The sequence below is a fragment of the Podarcis filfolensis genome (assembly GCF_964270895.1).
Source record: "Podarcis filfolensis genome assembly, chromosome: 7".
NCBI classification, from domain to species: domain Eukaryota; kingdom Metazoa; phylum Chordata; class Lepidosauria; order Squamata; family Lacertidae; genus Podarcis; species Podarcis filfolensis.
Window position 1 is genome coordinate 2396903 of NC_139603.1, and position 20359 is coordinate 2417261.

Genomic DNA, 20359 nt, shown 5'->3' on the forward strand with positions numbered 1-20359 from the left:
TTAAATGTGACCATTCTGCAGCAGGCGGCATATTTTGTGACCCACAGAATAAGACAGATGTCATAGCAATAATTATTAGAGATTCTATTTTTAATGAAAAGTAGTTGTTCCCACATGTGTTTTGTAAAATAAGTAGAGAATTCTAATGAATGTATATTGTCATAAAGTGAAATAATTAGGAACATATCCTAATACATATGCTAGTACAGGGTAACATATTTAGAAATCACATTTTTGTGCTTAAAAATATATAATACATGGTGTTAGCTGCAAAATGATTGTCATTACTGAAATATTTTTTTCTTTTGAAAATAAGACATATTCAGCAATACCTTTTGGAATCCAATGATTTATCATTATGAATAGTATTACTGTTTCATCCAGACATCCTGCAGCCACAATGGAAATGAATAGTAATAGCAACATCCTAATAGTTTCTTGTCAAAGCTGTATGTTGCTTTTTTATATACAATTAGCTGCAAAGAGCTTCTCAGTTCAGAAAGCTGGGTACAACCCCCTACTGAACTCTTGCTCCTTTACTCAAGAAATTCATTAGTTATAGCTAGATTAGATTTTTAGCAGCTAATCTCACTGCTGTAGGGGTTTGCAAAGTGGAGACAGAGCTGTGCTATTGGATTTGTTCAATTCATTTGACTCTAGGACTATAATTGCACTTATGTCTTACAAGGCTTTTTATAGCCTAAGGCTGGCTGGCAGCAGAAAACAAATTGGCAGTGAATACAGTAAGAGTGAAAGGGAATGAAAGGCACACATTATCAGTCTCCAGGCAGTGCTGTTCTGGCAGGAAGTTTCTTGGTTAATTTACAAATAAAACTTCGATTTTAGGATGGGCACTCTGTCAGGCAGACAATGGGGATGTCAGGACTGGCCATTACTCAGTAAAAGTAGCAGCCATGCCTACCCCAAGCAGAAGTTCTTCAATCACACAGACAACTCCTTTCTGGAGCCAGCTGGCTCTGTAATGCAATTAGTTGGAAAAGGAGGTCAGACTATTAGGTGTGTATACCATGACCACTGTTAGCATTGGTGTGTTGCCTGGGAGGCATGTTGCAGGATAGCTGAAGCAGAGTGCTTTTAATGCTATTTAATTAAGTAGGATATGTGGAATGTCACACAACTAGGTTCTGAACATGCAGTTTTTTCATAAGACTTGAAGAAAAAAAATTCAGTAAATTACAGTTAGATTCTGATGTACAGATGGTAGCTGAGGAAATTAAGTCAGGACTTGATTAATAGTAAAATTCAGATTAGATTCAATCAGAATGATCGACCTTTGGCATGTGAACACTCACTTTTATCTAATCCTGAAACATTAAAAACCTAAGGCTGCTTACGCATGTAGTTAAAAATGTAGGTATATATTATTTCTCCTTTTAATATTATCTGCAATTTAGAATTAATACTTCCCTATGAGCATTCTATAAAACTTGTAAAAGTGACACCGAGCGACTCCTGAGCTCATTCACACATCACTTAAAACCATAGTTCACCTTTTAACCATAGTTTAGTTTAACACGCTAGTGTGTGCTGGGGCATCACTCCTTCCCTGCTGCTGCTGCTGCTCCCACCCTGCCAGGAGGTAAACCATGGTCTGGCCTTGAGTTGCGTCTGAACCCAGCCTTGTGCTTTGTTTCTCTCCAAAGAAACTGCAAGCCATAGTCAAGTTTGTCCTTGGAGTTTAGAGCAGTATTTTATTCTTGAAACTACCATGTGATCTGCATAATTAGTTAATAATTTGCATAATGTGAAAATTAAGCTATCCAAATTTGAGGCACTGGAATCTAGCAGATACCAGCTTTTCTACACATTCTTAGTATACTTTTTGGCTGATGAGGGGTTTAAGTCATATTCAAACTAGAATCATAGCTACTACACCCAACTAATTTATAGTACAGTTGACACTTATTTTAATATGTCAGATAGATACATTTTACTCTAAAACTTATGCTGTTAACCACACTCAAGGTCTAATGAAACTAAGCTGGGTTTAATTTTCTTCCTCCTAGTTAAACTTTGTACATCTGTAAAACATGTCTTCCCATTGGAAATCTTATTGCACAACAGGACTTTCAGTCTGACGCCACAGTCCTCCAGAGCACATTACTGGGGCACATGGGGGGAGGGAGAGAAGAGGCCTCCTTCTGCAACTAGACATCCACTCACACTATATTAGATTCCACCCTCAGAATTTTCAGTTTCCATCAAAATATTCTGGTTTCAGCTATTCTGCAATATATAAGGACCCTGAAAATATCCAGTTTCCATGGCAAGCAAGTGAAGAACTAGCTTCTTCAGTATCATGTTATCTTTTATTCCCAACCAACTGCTTTTGAATTAGCCCAAGGTGTGTGCACTAAGTGAATGTTTCTGGTTTTAAACCTATGCTTCCGACCTTGAAAGTCAGCCTTTTATGAATAGCACCATACTAATATAACATAATCCTACAAGCTGATCTGGATTTCACTCAAAATCAGTTTAGTTTTATGACAATGAACCATAGCAAGGTTCAGTTTTACATTAAGCACCACTTGTCCAAGCCCAAAAAACTATGGCTAATCAATAGCTTAATTATGGTTTGTTAAAACAAGACAACTTGAAACCATGGCTTATTTAAACAAACAGCAGTTAAGATTAACTATTCATAATGCTAAATTGTGGTTAATATGTAACTGAGGCAAAAGCTTCGATCTCACAGCCACACAAAAGGAGGAGAGGAGACTGTGGAACTTGCTCCTGCACATTCTCATAACTCATAATTGTCCTAGTTTGATGTACTTCTAAACTACAGTTTAATCTCTCTAGCCAGGGTCCCATAAATATTTTGAATAAGATGGATTCCCGTAAGGAGAAAATGTACAATTTTCTTTATTGACGCATTATTCCGTTTGTCCAACTTCTCCAGTTGTGTTCATCACCCTGATTAATAGCAAGCCAATTTGCCGTTTCAGCTTCGTCACTTGGGAAATGATGAGGTTCATATTGTGTGGTCTGAGCACACCAGAAATTATCGCAGGGGTATTATACCAACAGATTTTGGAGATGCTTTAATTATTATTTATCCAATGAAGAATCACATGTTTTTCATAGAGATCACAAAGAAACCAGAGGTATGTTCTTGATTGTTTTATTTTATGTATCATGGCTAGTGTTTATAATAGTGCTCAAAGACAGCTCAGTTGAAACAAACCCTGAATGCTTTTTCTAAGTTGAATGGGAGCATCTGATGCTGTGTATTCTCACTTTGTATTTATTACAAGAACTTAATGAGTTACATCATCCAGTGTCCCTTGCGCTGAATGAAGGGGTTTTTTAATCCATCCGAGGCTTCCATCAGCAAAATTGGAAGGAAGGTGATTTCCACCAATTCCCCCTCTCCCCTGTAGCCCTTCTTACACCTATAAATAATCCTCTCCATAGGATGGTGGGATCTTTCAGAACAGAGTGGGAGGTGGCACAGGTGACTGCAGGGAATTAGTGAAAAGCACTTGTCTCTCCCTTCTGGTGATGGAAGCCTTCACTGGGTCAGAAAGCCTTTCATGAGTTAGACAAACGCTACTGGATGCAACCCAGTATGATAAAATGCTTAACAAATGCATAACTTGCACTGCTTGAGTAGCTTTTCACAAAGTGACATAAAAAGTTCAATTTGAGGAAGACATGAATTTGTACTGGAAAATGTGAGGAGGAAACATTCAGGATTGCTTCTCCTACAGCAGAAAGCACAACTTGGACTCCTCTGCTGGGAGAGTTGCCCCTGTCCGCTATAAATAGTCATAAACGAGTGCAGAAATGTGGAGAACTAAAACTGAGAGAAACCAAGAATGGACAGATCTATCCCTATTCAGGAATGTGAGGTTTTCCACAGAGAGGAAGGAGAACTCTCTAATGATGGAGAACAACCTGTGTGACACAGGCTGCTAAGGTAGAATTGTTTTCTAGACCTCTGGGCTGTCTGGCTGACTACAGACGCAGATGCCAAGGACAGAAGCAGGATACTCCTTACTGAAGGGTCTCATGGTGGCTTTTCCACAGGGGCCAAACTAATCTTCCACAGTTCCAGTCCCAGAATCCTTTGATAGGATTTTATCCATAAAATGGTTGGCTCTAGCTAGGCAAGCAATCACATAGTCAACAACACTATACATTTCCAGGGGCCACACATCTTAAGGTGCCTCTTACGGATGCTGCTCTGGTAGTGCTTTCATCTGAAGCTGCTTTACCCACAAAGGGAGAAAGTGGGCTCAAAGATGCAAAGATGTCCAAGTGCCACTCCTGAAAAAGCCCTACTTCTGGTGCTGTTTCCAAAGCTTTGATTAGAATATATTAATGGGCTTTAGACATGCATGCAGTTATGCATCTTTTTACTCCATTAGAAACCATTGGGCATATATACTGAATGAAGTTTTAACAGCTACATATCTCAAACCCAATAAAAACAGCCATTTTTGGATAGGAAGCTCTCATTGTACAGTTGCTCGCCTTGTTTTCCAGTGCCTTCTATCATTTTCCACAGCACAAAACATACTGCAAAACATCCAGATGAGCCTGACTTTAACCTATTCAGCTGTTACAATTTTTGCAAAGTTTACACAGATTTTCAGAATTTATCCAAGTAGCCCTATGGCCCTGTTCAATAAGGGGGAAATGTGCAGCTGCCTAATATGCTTTAAGATTATGGCAGACAGGCAAATCCTAGTCAGGCTTCCTGGGACAGGTCTTGCTGCTACCCTGAGGCATTGGAGCACCATAGAAAAAGAAAAATTGATGCAGATGAAGAAGCAGATGATGTATAGATGACTAAAAGGCAAATGCACTCAGAATAATAAGAGCCAGGCCAGCAGCAGAAATAAGTGTAGACGCACCTCTCATTGCATCTTAGTGACATGCAATTTTCTTGAATTTATCAATGCCTCTCCTGCCACCCAGGAGTGAAGTCCCTTTTCCCAGAAGGATAAAATAACACTTACGTCACAGATCAGTTCGTCAGTTACTGTTACTAAAAATGTGATTGATTTAGAAAATGTTTTTCATCCATCAGGTTCCCAGAGAGACTTTCATAGGATGAAAGTACTAAAATATAACAATTGTAAACAATAAAACATAATAAATAAAATTATATTATTGAAGCAGATGGATATAGAAAAATGAAAGTGTTGTCACCTGACACCAAAACGAAAATAACAATGACTCTAAGCTTTCTTGGAGTGGTAAAGCAAAGACATCTGAAATAAAGTAGGAATGGTCAATTGATGACCCCTTTAGACACCAAAATCTTAAACCAAACCAGTTTAGGACTACAATCCTGCACATGCTTACCTAATATTGAGTCCCTGTAAATTAAGTGGGAACACTTTTGGGTAGACATGCATAGGATCGCGCTTTAAACTTTTTTTTTCTTTTACTAATTGTTTTACTTAACATTATCATTTTACTACTTTTTATTCAATTTATATACCCTTTTTCTGTACAAAGTATACTAGGCTCAATATATGAATATCAAATGCAAAATGAATGCTAAATGTGCTACCATAACAGAAAGGCCATGTGTGTGGATGTCTGCTTCCTTTTTGCTAATGTGTTGTGTGTTCAAAGAAGCCATGCTGCAGAAGGAAAAATGCCAAACTGTAAAATTAGTGTTAGTTTGCCTTTTAAAATATAACTATTACAATGCAATAAAACTAATCCAGGTATTTCCAGGGCAAATGTGTCTGACCTTCTGTTCACCAGCTACTGACCCCAGAGTGAATGAAAGAGGCTTGTAGAGAGAAATGACTGTTTGGCTGCAGTCCCTGGTATTTAAATTGTGTTCCCTAATCAGATGAAAAAGCTGTCGCTTCTCTGTAAGGTTTCAGGATCCATGGTAACATTTGGCCTTTTATATACATAATGTTAGCCTTTTTGTTTGCATCTAAGGAAAGACACCTGGAGCAATGTTAACATTAACCATTTTAGTATTAATAGCTTCATTATATAAGAATCTCTCATCCAATAGCTGTTACTTCTGTTACATTGCTACAGCGTGTATTGTGTTCATTTTTTATCCTCCTGCTTGGCAACCAGGCAATGATTTGCAAACTTTTTTGTCTTGATTAATTAACCAATATAATTATTGGGAACTGCGATGCAGTCTTTTGCTCAACAAAGCTTCTGAGAGAAAACAATAGTAAGTCTGTCAGTATGAATGCATTCCACGCATCACAGATGCATTAAGATATTCTAAACAATGAGACGAAAAGCTGCCCGCAAAAGCGGACAAAGAATGCCGTGCAGACTCTACATGCTGTGCATACCGCCAGGGACACACGGAGAGTTCCCTGGGACACAGATGCCTCGTTAGATTGCAGTTCGTCATCAGAGATTAATTCTCAGCCGTTTGGTACAATAATTTACTCATTCACCAGCTTTTTAAACTATATTGCTTGTGGTGGAAGATATGTCTTTGCACTCTCGTGGTTTGTTTAAACTTGATTGTGTTTTCTAATGGGTTATAATAGTATTTTTTAAAATTCTAAATAATTAAAATAGTGTAGAAGTTGCTATGTGGGGAATCGTAGTTTCATCATGTATTCACATAAAATGTACACAAAACTACTTAAGTGATTTTAAGATCTGAAACAAACATGAGACAGACAGTCTCTATTGGAAGCAGTCCTCCTTCTGAGACCAGATGAGTTTCCTATGACACTGGCATTCAGGAACACTCCTGTGCATTTTATTTAGCTTTATATGCTGCTCCATCCCCAAAATTTTCCAAATATATTTTCATGTACCATGTATGTCAAGATGACCTAAAAACATGGCAATCAGTTTTAAAATAATATTGAAGTGGTTCTTCTCATTGTGCAGTTCTAGGTGGACACACTAAATAGGGCTAAACTTACCAATTTAGAAATTATCATACATCCTAAAACACCCTTATAAATATTCATAAATTTCCAGTTCAATCCTATGTGCAGCTGCTGCACTATAGCAGGTCATAGAATTAAAATGCAAGTCATCTTGCTCTAGGCTTGTTGGATAGCCTAGATTCATAAAATCAGAAGTGTAGAGTTGGAAGGAACTTCAAGGGTCATCCAGTCCAACCCACTGCAGTGCAGAAATCTCACTTAAAGACAGATGGCCAACCAACCTCTGCTAAAAAAAACTCCAAGGAATGAGAGTCCACCACGTTTGAACAGCTCTTATCATCAGAAAGTTCTTTCTGATGTTTAGTCAGACTCTTGTTCCTTATCATTTGATTTGGGTCCTAGCCTTCAGAGCAGGCAAAAACAAGCGTGCTCCATCTTTTATGTGACAGTTCATATCTCCTCTCTGTTCTTATCCAGCCTAAACTCAACTCCCTCAACTGTTTCTCATTAGGCTTGGTTTCCAGACCCTTAATTATCTTGGTCACCTTCCTCTGCACATGTTGCAGCTTGTCAATATCCTTCTTAAATTGTGGCACCCAGAACTGGTCACAGTACTCCAAGCGTGGTCTGTCCAAGGCACAAAAGTGTGGTGCTATGACTTCCCTTGATCAGGACACTATACTTTTGTTGATGCAGCCTAGAATGGCATTAGCTTCTTTTGCTGCTGCACCACAATGTCAGCTTATCTCAGTCTTGCATTCTACTAAGACCCCATGATCCTTTTCACATGTAATACTGGCAAGCCAGGTGTCCCTCATCTTGTATTTGTGCAGCTTGGTCTTCCTGCCTAAGTGTAGAACCTTACATTTGTCCCTACTGAAGTTCATGTTGTTAGTTTTGGCCCAGTTCTCCAATCTCTCTTCTGCAGCATTAGCAACCCCTCCCAGTTTGGTGTCATCTGCAAATTTGATGAGCATCACCTAAATTCCTTCATCCAAGTCGTTTATAAAGATGTTGAACAACAACGGGCCCAGGACCTGTGGCACCTCACTTGTCACCTTTTTCCAGGATGGTGAGGAGCCTTTTTTGAGCAGTCTTTGGGTTTGGTCAGTCAACCAGCTAGAAAAACCACCTAACAGTTATCTCATCCAGCCCAGTTTTACCAGCTTCCCTGCAAGAATATCATGGGGGACTTAATCAGAAGTCTTACTGAAATCAAGATACATACGTCCACAGCATTCCCGATCCACCAAGTTTGTAACTACAGTGGTACCTCGGGTTAAGTACTTAATTCATTCCAGAGGTCCGTTCTTAACCTGAAACTGTTCTTAACCTGAAGCACCACTTTAGCTAATGGGGCCTCCCGCTGCTGCTGCGCTGCCGGAGCACGATTTCTGTTCTCATCCTGAAGCAAAGTTCTTAACCTGAGGTACTATTTCTGGGTTAGCGGAGTCTGTAACCTGAAGCGTCTGTAATCTGAAGCGTCTGTAACCTGAGGAACCACTGTATATCAAAAAAAGAAATAAAAACAAGTGAGATTTGTCTGTCAAGACTTGTTTTTGAGAAACCCATGCTAGGTCTCAGTAATCACAGTATCCTTTTCTAAATGCTCACAGACCGACTGCTTAATTATTTGTTCTAGAACCTTTCCAGGTATCAACATCAAGCTGACCGGTCAGTAGTTACCTCGGTCTTCTCCCCCCGCCCCCCGTTTTTGATGATGTGAAAACATTTGACCACTCTCCAGTTTGCCAGGATCTCACCTGTCCTCCAAGAATTCTTAAAGATTATAGACAGAGGCTCTGAGATACACCGCAAGCTCCTTTAGTAGCTTTAGGGGCAGCTCATCAGATCCTGGAGATTTGAATTCATTTAAAGTAGCTAGATGTTCCCTTACTACCTCTTTTCCTATCTTGGACTACAGCTCCTTCCTTGCATCATTTATTCTGTTATCACCAGTAATGACTAGTTTCAGCTCTGATTCAAATACCTCACAATACCTTTAAGACAGCATCAAAATACCTCTTCATTCCTCGAGTATTAAAAAGAAAATCATACTACATCCTTAGTCAATACAATAGTCATTCTTGGAAACCCTCTCCAGGACCCTCAGAAAAAAGACAGATTCAAAAAGTTGGAAGAAGCCCACATGAGCAGTTGTCCAATGCCAACATGCCAGTAAATGTGACATGGCATACCATCGATACTGTATTTAAAGTAGTTATTTTTTAAATCAGACAGTAGTAATCTAGTGGCTGTATTCTCCCAAATCCATGTCTATTCTAGATCCATGTCTAGCCCAGATCTCCCTGCCTCTTCTTCATGAAATTATTAAGCTTATCTGACTCAATTTCCAGTAATGGTTGTATTTTAGAAGTCCAGCCTTTGGATTTGGATTTTGGTTTGCCTTGTTTTCTTAACAATGCTAATAAAGGTAAAGGGTAAAGGACCCCTGACAGTTAAGTCCAGTCGCGAACGACTCTGGGGTTGCGGCACTCAACTCGCTTTACAGGCCAAGGGAGCCGACATTTGTCCGCAGACAGTTTTTCCGGGTCATGTGGCCAGCATGACTAAGCCGCTTCTGGCGAACCAGAGCAGCGCATGGAAATGCTGTTTACCTTCCCGCCAGAGCGGTACCTATTAATCTACTTGCACTTTTTGGCGTGCTTTCAAAATTTGTGGAAATGTCATTCGTAACCGGAAGTACCACTGTACATGTCTGCCTTATTAGGTTCTATTTAGGATAAATGGGTCTTCTTGGAATAAAATATAATAGAATAAACAAGCCTTCAAACTATAATATTAGTTGCTGCAAGCATTTCTTTAGAAAGTTATTCAATTATAAGACATCTGAAAAGCTAGTGAGGCTTTTCTTTTAAAAATGTGTTCCAAAGCAGAGTGATAGCTTGCTATTGCATGATAGAACTAACTCTGAAAGAATTCTTGTTAGTACTTCATTTCATTAATAATAATAATAATAATAATAATAATAATAATTATTATTATTATTATTATTATTATTATTATTATTATTATTATTAATTATACCCCGCCCTCCCCAACCAAGGCCGGGCTCAGGGCGGCTAACAAGCAATAATAAAAACAAGTTGAATGAATACAACTTAAAAACAAAATTAAAATACAACAGTAAAATATTGAAACATTAAAATATTAAAATGTAGCCTCATCGCAGGAGGAGAAAGGAAAGGAAAAAAGAAAGAGAGGGAGGGAGGGAGGGAATCAAACTGGCTCCAAGCCGGAGGCCAGGCGGAACAATTCTGTCTTACAGGCCCTGCAGAAAGAGATCAGATCCTGCAGGGCCCTGGTCTCATGGGGCAGAGCGTTCCACCAGGCCGGAGCCAGAGTTGAAAAGGCCCTGGCTCTGGTTGAGGCTAATCTAACTTCCTTAGGGCCCGGGACCACTAGGGTGTTGCTATTTATGGACCTTGAGGCTCTCCGTGGGGCAGACCGGGAGAGGCGGTCCCGTAGGTACAACAAAATACATATCAAACAAAAATATGAAAAAAGCCTTACACATGAAATGAGTCTGAAAACATTCTTCCATTATTTATACTTTACACCAATGCACTTTTCAAGAGCGTTTGTTGCCCATGACGTTTCATTTTATATCAAAGTGTAAGTGCAGTTGCAGTCCTTGGTTTGACACTAGTTGTTTTGGAGATACCACAAATAGGCGGCTTAAACTGAGTAGTTATTGGGAGTGAGCTATTGGACATTTTTTAAAGTGTTTTAAACTTCTGGTGTGGGTGTGTATGTGTGTAAACATACATTTATCTGTATTCAAGTTGAGGAAACATCCAAACCCAGACACTTGTACCCAAAAGATAATACATAAACATTTTAATTGAATACTTTACACATTTGCTGATAAAAACTACTATGTTACATTGTCTCCAGGGTTAGTCTTACTCAGAGTAGATCCATTGAAATTAATGGAAACGACTAACTTAAATTCATTAGTTTCAGTAATTCTACTCTGACTTCCCTTAGCCTTTCATCCAGTGATAGATACTGATTTAATGATACAATGCATTTTATTTTGACAGGTACCATTTTTTGGTCCTTTGTTTGATGGGGCAATTGTGACTGCAAAACTGCTACCAAATCTTATCCGGGCCTCGTGCATCAATGCCAGCAGAGCTGTGAAGTCCCTTAAAACTCTGTATCAGAGCTTGTATCCTTTTCTTTGTTTCTAGTTCAGGACTGGGAATTACATCTGTTCACTTTGAGGTAAGTTTTCTACAAGAATATTTGGTTGTGTGAAAGACTCTGCTGAAACCATGAAGTCTTTATCATCAGTAGCTTCTTGCCATGGTGAGCATCCTCTGAATATCACTTGCAGGGAATCTGCAGAGCACTCTGAACATTACTTGGGGAGAGGGCTGTCGCTTCCCCATAGCATCTGGTCAACTACTGTGAATACAGGAGGCTGGAAGAGGTGAGCCTTTGACATGATACAACAGGATTTTTCTTACGTTGAGCAAAAGCAACATTTTTAGAATTATTCATGTTTGATTTTTGAACTAATCTGATGAATAAAGAATGTAAAGATGCATTTCCCTTTGCAACATTTCCAGTATCAGCCCCTGTGGAGAGCAGAGCCTCCTTCCTGAAACTTGGCAGGGCAGGAGCAAGGGCAGGGCTGTGGGGGTGCAATGCAGTGCACCACCAACCTCACTGCCACCCCAACCCTTTCCAGTCAGGAAAGCAGCTTCTGGATCTTTCCTTCTGTATTGGGAATGCAGCGTGGATATTGGCATTTGTATATTAGTGATAGAACTTTCAGAATTCTCAGAATATCAATGCAGATTTCATTTTATGGTAGAGACTATTTTGCTAAAAGTGACCAGAATAATTTTAATCACTGCGGTTGGTAGAATTGTAACTGAGCCAATTTAAGCCTTTGATCTTCCAAGCCCACAAAAGATACCGTATAATCACTAAATTGGCAATAAAATATTTTTTCCCGTTTTACCATATGTCTGTTTCAGCAGCGATATCGTAAAAGTCCATTTTTGTAAGGTCACGAATTTAAGCCGCACTTTAACTTTTTACAGTCAGAATTTGGAAAAAAAAGTGCTGCTTATATTTGGGCCAATACGGTATATATCATTTGGCAAGGCACGCTGATTTTAGAAGCTTTCTTCTTAGCCTGCTTGACTCACCTAGGCCTTTTTACAAAATAGCTAAAATAGACCTGCACAACATGCAGCCTGTTGCACAGCCCCTAAGTCACGTATTGTGGCCTGAAGGATGCTTGATAACCTGTCTGTTTTTGCAGTCCCAGCTAGGCAGCAAAACCAGGTGATTATCAACCTCCTAATAACCTGTCGTACATGGCTGGTGAGCTAGGTTTATGTCACAAAATTTCTAATATCCAGTTGAATTTGAAGTCCTCCTTGACAATATTTGTACTTGAACTATCTATGGCCGCTGGCTACTGCTTGGGTGAGTTTCTGTTATTGCAGCCTGGAGATATAGACAAAGTTCATGGACTACTGCAGCAGTCTTCTGGATTCTTGCCCATTGTGGATGGTGGCAGCTTGAAAGAGAGAGCGGGGAGGGGAGAATCAAACAGTGTTATCAGATCCATTAGAAATTACTCATTGAAGGAGAGAATGGGCTTCCAATGTTCTCAGAAGGCTGTGGACAGGACTATCTTGAAGTTTCCTTTACTTGAACAGTCTGGTCTGGGCAGTTATCAGTCTGCACCTAGCTAAACAAGGTATCTGAAGAGGGGTGGGGGTGGCTGTTCAGCTCCAGTTATTCCTAGATGAAACTGACATGAGTGCCACATAATCAGTCTGGTACAGGTATAGGTAGGGATGCAGGTGGCACTGTGGCCCAAACGGAAGGTCAGCGGCTCGAATCCCTGTGAGCTTCCATTGCTCTGTCCCAGCTCCTGCCAACCTAGCAGTTCAAACGCATACCAGCCCATGTAGATAAACAGGTATCGCTGCAGCAGGAAGGTAAACTGCATTTCTGTGCGCTCTGGCTTCCGTCACGATGTTCCGTTACGCCATAAGTGGTTTAGCCATGCTGGCCACATGACCCGGAAAGCTGTCTGTGGACTAACGGTGGCTCCCTCAGCCTGAAAGCGAGATGAGTGCCACAACCTCATAGTCGCCTTTGACTGGACTTAACCACCCAGGGGTCCTTTACTGTTGTTGTTGTTTTTTACCTAGGTAGGGAATAGATTTTGCTTGGTTGTTTTAGTGGCAATAGAGGACTTTTAACATTTCAGCAGTGCACTGTGCAAGGCTAAAACCCCTGCCGCCACCGCCTCTCGCTTTCCATTCATCATTGTTGCAGCTCCTCCTACAGTGCCTTCTCAACTCATTGGCCATTGTGGGTGAACCGGGTGTGCTCCCCTAAATCTGCTTCTTAGTGGGCAATATTTTAAGGTTTATTTTAATTTATTCATTCAAGTTTCTGAAAGCCTTGGGGTTTCCTCTTCAATCATACAGATTTCTTCCTCTTATTTCTCAGTGTCCCCATTTTAACTACAATCCTGTTTACACTCACCACCTGAGTTTGGTATTTTGAATATGTGATAGGTGAAAGTATTATAAATAACAAAGGGAGAAGCAGTAATCGTATTTAAAATGGCACTGAAATATTATTTTGTTCATTATGAAAGAAAACATTACATGGACCAGCTGGTTTCCTTGAGCATTTCCAGTTCTTCCATACTTGAAATAAATAGATGAGCTTGAGACACCTTTGTATGCCTAGATTCTTATTGATTGAGAGATTCTGAAACATGAATTATACAATACATTGTTGAGCTACATTTTATGTTTTTTGTTATTGATGCCTCAGGATCTCTTTTGAGAAAAAAAACATCCAATAGTATGGTGCCACTTGCGGAGCTGCTTTTGCTTTGCTAACATAAGAGAAGCGGAGACAGTTTTCACTGAGTCCCCCTACACCACCTGAAAAAATGTTGCAGAGTGTTGAGGAGAGTGTTGAGGGACTCTCCACAGCAACATGGAAGGTGGCATGGAATTAGAGCTGTAGGGGAAAGAGAAAACTGGTGAAAATTGCCTCCCCTTCCCTTCCGTTTCCAGATGTTTCCACTGGATCAAAAACTGTTCCATAACCAGAACATCAGCATTGGATTTCACCCTTATACTTTCATGTAATTTTGTCTTGAATATATATATAAAAAATTGCAATCACTTTTTCCCATTCAGTTTATGGGACATGGCATTTTTCCCTTCCAAGATTATCACTTCTGCCGTCATTGGGGGAGTATAATTTGCCTTCTGTAGTTTTCAGTCAGTTGTTGTCAGAAACGATGCATGTTGGAAATAAAATATAACTCAGAACTGTTCGTAACAATCTCACCGATCTCTGTAGTGTCCTGATGAACATTATAGTAGGTCTAATTGGTGGCATAAAGGAATACTGACCTTCATTTTGAAGTGCAGTTTCCCTGCTGGAGTAGATCAATAGCTGAGCTGTCTGTCACTGCTGCTCGCCTTCCGTTCTCACAGCGAGAACATTCTCCAGGCAGCAATCAATAGCTGTAATCTGTTCCAGCCTGTAATGACATGTGAAGCTTTTAGGGTGGTATTAACATTGGATTTTTCTGTGTATGTCCTGTAGATTTGCCAAGAATTATTACATTTCATAGAAGGCCTTAGTATACCTCTGCAATAGGTAGGCAATTAAATCCTCTGTAAATTATCTGCACTTGTTTTAGGTACTGTTCCGGTTTAGACCTTGAAATCTCAGATGAACTTCTAAGTCAGGCTTAAAACATTCAGTCTTGTGTGTTTGCTTCTCATAATTTTAAAAATCATTTTAATGGTGCTGACCCTCCCACAATAATTAGCAGCCCCCTCATTTAAAGAGAACTGATGAACAAAAAAATATGGAGGAAAGCCACACAATAGGTTCATCTGTATTAGTAGACTCTTAGAAGTGCTGTTTTGTTCATGTATATATATATACACATACCTTGTGATCCATGAAAGGAACTTCAGTTTCATACAAGTAATTCTCCTGCCATATCAATCTCTTTTCTTGAAACTCCTTTGCAGTCCAGACGCCCTTTGTGCTGGACTTGGGCTGGAAGGAGTGTGTTGATTGGGCGGAGGTATCCTCCATCTGCCGTGTTGAATGTGCAGGTGGGTGGAGGGCTTCCTTGGGGTACCTGCTAGCAGAAGCCCACCAAAAGCCCTGAAACAGGCAGAGGCAGGTTTAGGGAAGCGCACTGGGCATGGAGCCTCAGGAGGCACCGCCAACGGTGATGTAGAATGAAAAGTGGGGGGCACCAAATTTTGGCATTGCGCAGGGCATCACTGAAATTTGAGACCTCAAGGTCTGCAACTGAAACAGGGCAGGGAGGGGCTGAGCCAGCTATGATCCTGCAAAGCAAGAGTAAAGCAATGTATGATTAAGCGTAAGATATTTATTTCATAAGTTGCTGCCGATTGCCTCCTGATCTGGACTGGGAACCTGTCATGCGAATTAGAGGGCTTTAACCCTTTTCTTCCCGTGTAATCCAGACCTGGATTGTGGCTTCACACCTGCAATCTGCATTAGGAAAAGTATCGGGAACCTTTTTCCCTTCCAAAATGCAAATGCCAGGGTGGGTGGATCCAGATTGGGACTACAATGGGAGGCAAAGGATTAAAGCAGAGATGGGGAACCTCAGGCCCCAGAGGTGGAATGCAGCCCTCCAAGCCTCTCTGTCAGAGCTTTGGGACGCTACTCAAGCCCCAGCCCCTCCCCAGCCACACCTCTTACTGGCCCTGCTCTGCATCCTCTTTTGAGAGTTTTTGCCTAGCTGGAATGTGTCCTTGAACTCTGATAATGCCTCTTGCTTGCCTGAATGGAGACTAGGCAGGCAGAACATGCTGAGCTGATCCAGCAAATCAGGCAAGCTTCTGAATTTGTTCTCAGAGCTTTTGGATACCCTGATGTTCTGCATGGTCAGTTCTGTCTCCAGTGAACTTCAGTTCTTAGTCTGGCCACTACAATTCTACTGGCCTATGCTGGGGTCTCACAGCTGTAAAGTTCCACCGGCATACTTATCCAAACAAAGCAAGTGAGGTTTCAAGCTGATGGGTTGTCAAACTGAGGGTAGGCCTCTAAGAATTAGAGAAGAAAATCTTCAAGTGGTCCAGGGCACATGGTTTCTAGACAAGTCTGAACTATCAAACCAAATTAGCAGAATAAAATGTCTGTTCCTTTTATTTAAATTTGTACATTAATCTAACATAATATTGAGATAAATGTTTATCTCAATAAATGTTTATTTTACCACAAATGTTTATTTTACAAGGAGAAAATACTTGCAGGCATTTTGCTAGGAAGCCTAATTATGAATAAATAGCAATTAGCCCTTTTCTATTCAATAATTTCTTCAGTTCCTTCTCTTCAACTTTCTAGGTGCCCTGGCACTTACAATCCTCTCCTCACCAAACTATGGTTATCATTGAGCTGTCTCTCCTTCCATTTAGATTACCAGAGAGAATGTTCCAGCATAAGATATACCCTCCTGTTGAGAGCATATTAATTAGGGTTTTGCTAGCTGTTCTCCTTTTCTGACTTTTTAAATCAAAACGTATTTCTACAAAAAAACTCTAAACTGAGTAAATGTTCACCGTTTTCTGTCATCTGCTGCTGTTTCAATGCCATTTTGTTTCATTTTTAGGCTGTCTTCTTTTTAGGTATAGTTTCACTTACTATTCTACTCTGTCAATAATCACACGCTAAACAGGATGTAGTCAGGACACTTTGTATGCAGCTGATTTGGCTATGTGATTACATCATTAATAGCAAAATAAGCTAATTCATAATGTGGGAATTTCCTGAATTAATGAAAAATTCCCAAGGTGAAATATATTTTTCAGTGTGAGAAATATTTGTGAAAGTGCTCTACTGCAGCTCAGCTGAAACACAATATACTGTAGCCCAAAACTGCACCAGTACTTGTAATGTAATGTAAGAGTTATTATAAGAACAATTAAATGTGAGTTTTCAAAGCTTAAGTGAAGAAACAAACTTTTAAAAAAACCAATATTTTTGTGTTCTTTTCTAATATACTTACTGCATATTTCTTTGTACTTCATAGTGTCCACATTTATTTTCATTCTGGTTCAAAAGTGACCACCCACTGACCAATTTACTGTTCAATTAAAGTATCAAATGAGAAAATGAGTGCACGGTTTGAGAAATATTGTTTGGGTTGAGCGTATAATTTTTCCATACTAAACTAGCATCAGCTTGTGTTGAAATGAGGTTGCTTGTATAGTATGCATTCTTGCTACTGTATTCTTTATAGCAGCAATTTTATTTTGCCTTCTTGGGAGTAAAGGCAATGTAGATTTCTCAGGTTTTATAATAATGAAGTTTTTCATTCCTTCAAAACATTGAGTTTCAGTGAAAGCATAGTAAACATAATAAAAAGCATACAAGGATCTTGTCAGGTAAAATGTCTTCACATTTTGTCAAAAACCAAAGTCCAGATTATGCATGTTTAGGATAGAATGAAATTCATGTAAAATGTTTGACTTTTTAACCCTTTTCAGCATATATGGCATTGTTGATGCTACTGCTAAATGACTAATCATTCTAATCCTGTTGTGTTAAAATGCAGTCAATTGTGAAAAATTGCAATGCATTTAAAACATTATTTACTTCTATATGCATTAGTCCTTTCATTGTCATGTTATGAGTTTTGTTTGCTTTTTGCATTAAAATGTTTACTTGATCTAGCTTAAGTAATTATAACTGTGATGTTGAAACAAGCAAGACATGCATCTGCTTCAACCTAAGCCTAAGGCTTTACTGACTCAGGAATGTACCATTTTATTTTATTTTATTTGGAAAATGAAAAAAATTAAGGTTAATATGCTTTCAATAGGATGACAGGAACAAATTCTGAGCTTCTTGAACAATATTTATCAGTTTCTTAGTTGTGTGAACTAATGCTTAACTCAGATTCAATATTTATGATTTCAGGAAGAAAAATCCCAAATGTTGGGCTTCATGAACTGCATAAAATAAAGTGTTTTTTAATGTCCCCCACCCTGCTCCTTTGAGGCTTGCACTGGGGTTTAGCTCACACATTCTCATTAACATTCTAGCTCTGTATTGCCATTGCTTCTTCCTAGCTTACCAGCTGTTCCTGCTGCTAGTTACAATGTCTGATGTGTTCAGATCACTGGGTTCCTGTACTCACCACAGAGAAGAGACAGTCTTTCCATTGGGGATATCCACGTGTCTGCCTGTCAGCAATGGCACCGAATAAAGTAATAGGTCCTCGCATGGCATATGGTGTCTGGGTTCATACAAGATGCAAAACTATTCTGCCGCTAATGCACAATGACTCATAGCATTGCTAATTTTTCTAACAAAAGCGCACTTCCACACCCACACTTTCAACCCCTCAGGCTAAAAAGCTCCTGCTTTAATCACAAATCTTTGCAAATGTAAAGAGTGAACTTCTTGGCCAAATGTGAAAGATTTGACTGTACATCTGATTAAGTGAAAAGTGAAAATTTTACTCAAAAGGAAAGTGTAATTTTTAAAAAAATCTAAATCACACAGTTATATTAGAGATTTACATATAGTTGACTAGCATTGTTCCATTGTGAGTAGCAGAAGTGGATTTATGTCATTATAATACTTTGGAAACCACTTTCCCACAAACTATCTTTAATAAGAGTGAGTTTTGGCAAATGAAGTTTTCAGCTGGGTATGTGTGCTTATACCCAACCACCTTTTTAAATGGGCAGTCTTTACTGCAATAGCACAAACTCTTGGTGTCACTGCAGCTAACAAGACACCCAGACCATGGGGAGGAAGTCATAGAGGAGTAATCGTCCACTTGCCAGGAAAGCAGGTCCACCCCACATATACAAACTTGGCAAGTGCCTGGGATGCCAAAATTCCAGAAGTGCCTCAGCTATGTAAATGCACTGAGGAGGGAAAAGTTGCTACCTATTCTTTTGAAGGAGATAATATAGAGCTATATTATCAGTTTTGCTCATACTAGAACCATTGAAATTAATGGGCATGCTTATATTAGGCTTGTTTGTTTTAATGAGTGTACTCTGATTTTTAAAAAATTGAATATCACCCTTTGCCTTTACATGAATGGTAAGAAGTTGTGCAAATACGTCACTTTCCCCCCAGAGGTTGGGATGGACTATTTATTCTTAATTATGTTTTGCGTTGCCTGTTGTTCTTTGTTTTACCATGCTTGACATATTACAATGATTATTCAACCCATCTTATAGGTATCTCTAATTGTGATTGATGTGTAATCATTCATTTTATTGAGCTCATTAAGGACTGCAAACCTCTGTACAACTTACAGTAATTAGAACCCAGATAGCCATTCCATCTGTTCCACAAGCACTGTTTAATTAATGAACTCTTAATGTGTTCTTTGCCCTATAAAAGACATGTAGTAATTTTCCAATTGTTGACTAGGACTTCAATGCCAACAATTTGTACAAGTTTAAAACAATTTTTTGGTATTAGTATTCTCTCTCACCTCCTGCTCCCCCTTCCACACACAAAGCAATGTTGTTGAAGCAAAGAACATCGCATATTCACTGTAGTTATAATGTGGATCTACCAGTTACACCATGTACATTTTTTAAAAAATACAGTGCTGTGTCAATACCTGAGAGAACTGTCAATTACTGATAAAGGAGACTTGACAACATCACTAAAATTTAAAATATTTCCTTATCCAGGTATTCTTCTAGTATGAGATTATTGTCAGAAGGTAGCTCTGGTTCCTACTAGGATTGGAGAATTGGTTATTTTCAAATCTACATTATTAGTATTTCCCCCCTGTATATACAGTACAATCAAATCTTATGCAAGGGTTCAGTTCCAAGGGTTCTGCATATACACAAAAAATTGTGTATACCAAAACCGGGGGGGGGGGGAGGAGAGAATCCTCAGTCCTCCCAGAACCACGGCCCCAAGCAGGCTTTTCCCCACCAAGCAAGTGCTTTTCATCTCAAGACATTTCTAGGGCAGCGATTGTGCATGACTTTCCTACGAAGAAAGTTTCTTCCCTGCCCCAAATAGCCAAATAGAAGAATTGCCAATTCAGCATAACAGTCAAAAATTGCTTTGGAGCAATGGATCCAAACTACAAGAAAGAAGATTCCACCTAAACATTAGGAAGAACTTCCTGACAGTAAGAGCTGTTCAACAGTGGAATTTGCTGCCAAGGAGTGTGGTGGAGTCTCCTTCTTTGGAGGTCTTTAAGCAGAGGCTTGACAACCATATGTCAGGAGTGCTCTGATGGTGTTTCCTGCTTGGCAGGGGGTTGAACTCAATGGCCCTTGTGGTCTCTTCCAACTCTATGATGATTCTATGATTCTATGAAATAAATTTCCATATCAATTCAATTCCATTGAGATTAGATTGTGTATGTTACTTACCCATAAACACTCGCATTCAAAGCAACCCACAATACGAGGGAGGAA

At 39.5% G+C, this 20359-nt stretch overlaps 1 protein-coding gene and 1 long non-coding RNA gene across 10 annotated transcripts in view; one reads left to right on the forward strand and one right to left on the reverse strand.

Annotated features, from left to right (window-relative positions):
* RALGAPA2 (Ral GTPase activating protein catalytic subunit alpha 2) overlaps nt 1-20359 on the forward strand; it is a 188160-nt gene that overhangs the window by 125255 nt on the left and 42546 nt on the right. For all 9 annotated transcript variants that reach the window (XR_014550911.1, XR_014550912.1, XM_083624413.1 and 6 more), the window contains 2 exons: nt 2970-3128; nt 10937-11064. Coding sequence is in view for 7 of the 9 variants with exons in the window: in XM_083624413.1 (XP_083480539.1) it covers nt 2970-3128; nt 10937-11064 (287 nt within the window). In the remaining 2 variants the exon portion in view is untranslated. The remainder of the gene's footprint in view (nt 1-2969; nt 3129-10936; nt 11065-20359) is intronic.
* On the reverse strand, nt 11072-19990 carry LOC310767490. The gene is made up of 3 exons (XR_014550929.1): nt 14856-19990; nt 14306-14436; nt 11072-12432 (listed from the first exon to the last, which is right to left on the reverse strand). It is a non-coding gene; the product is annotated as an uncharacterized lncRNA (long non-coding RNA).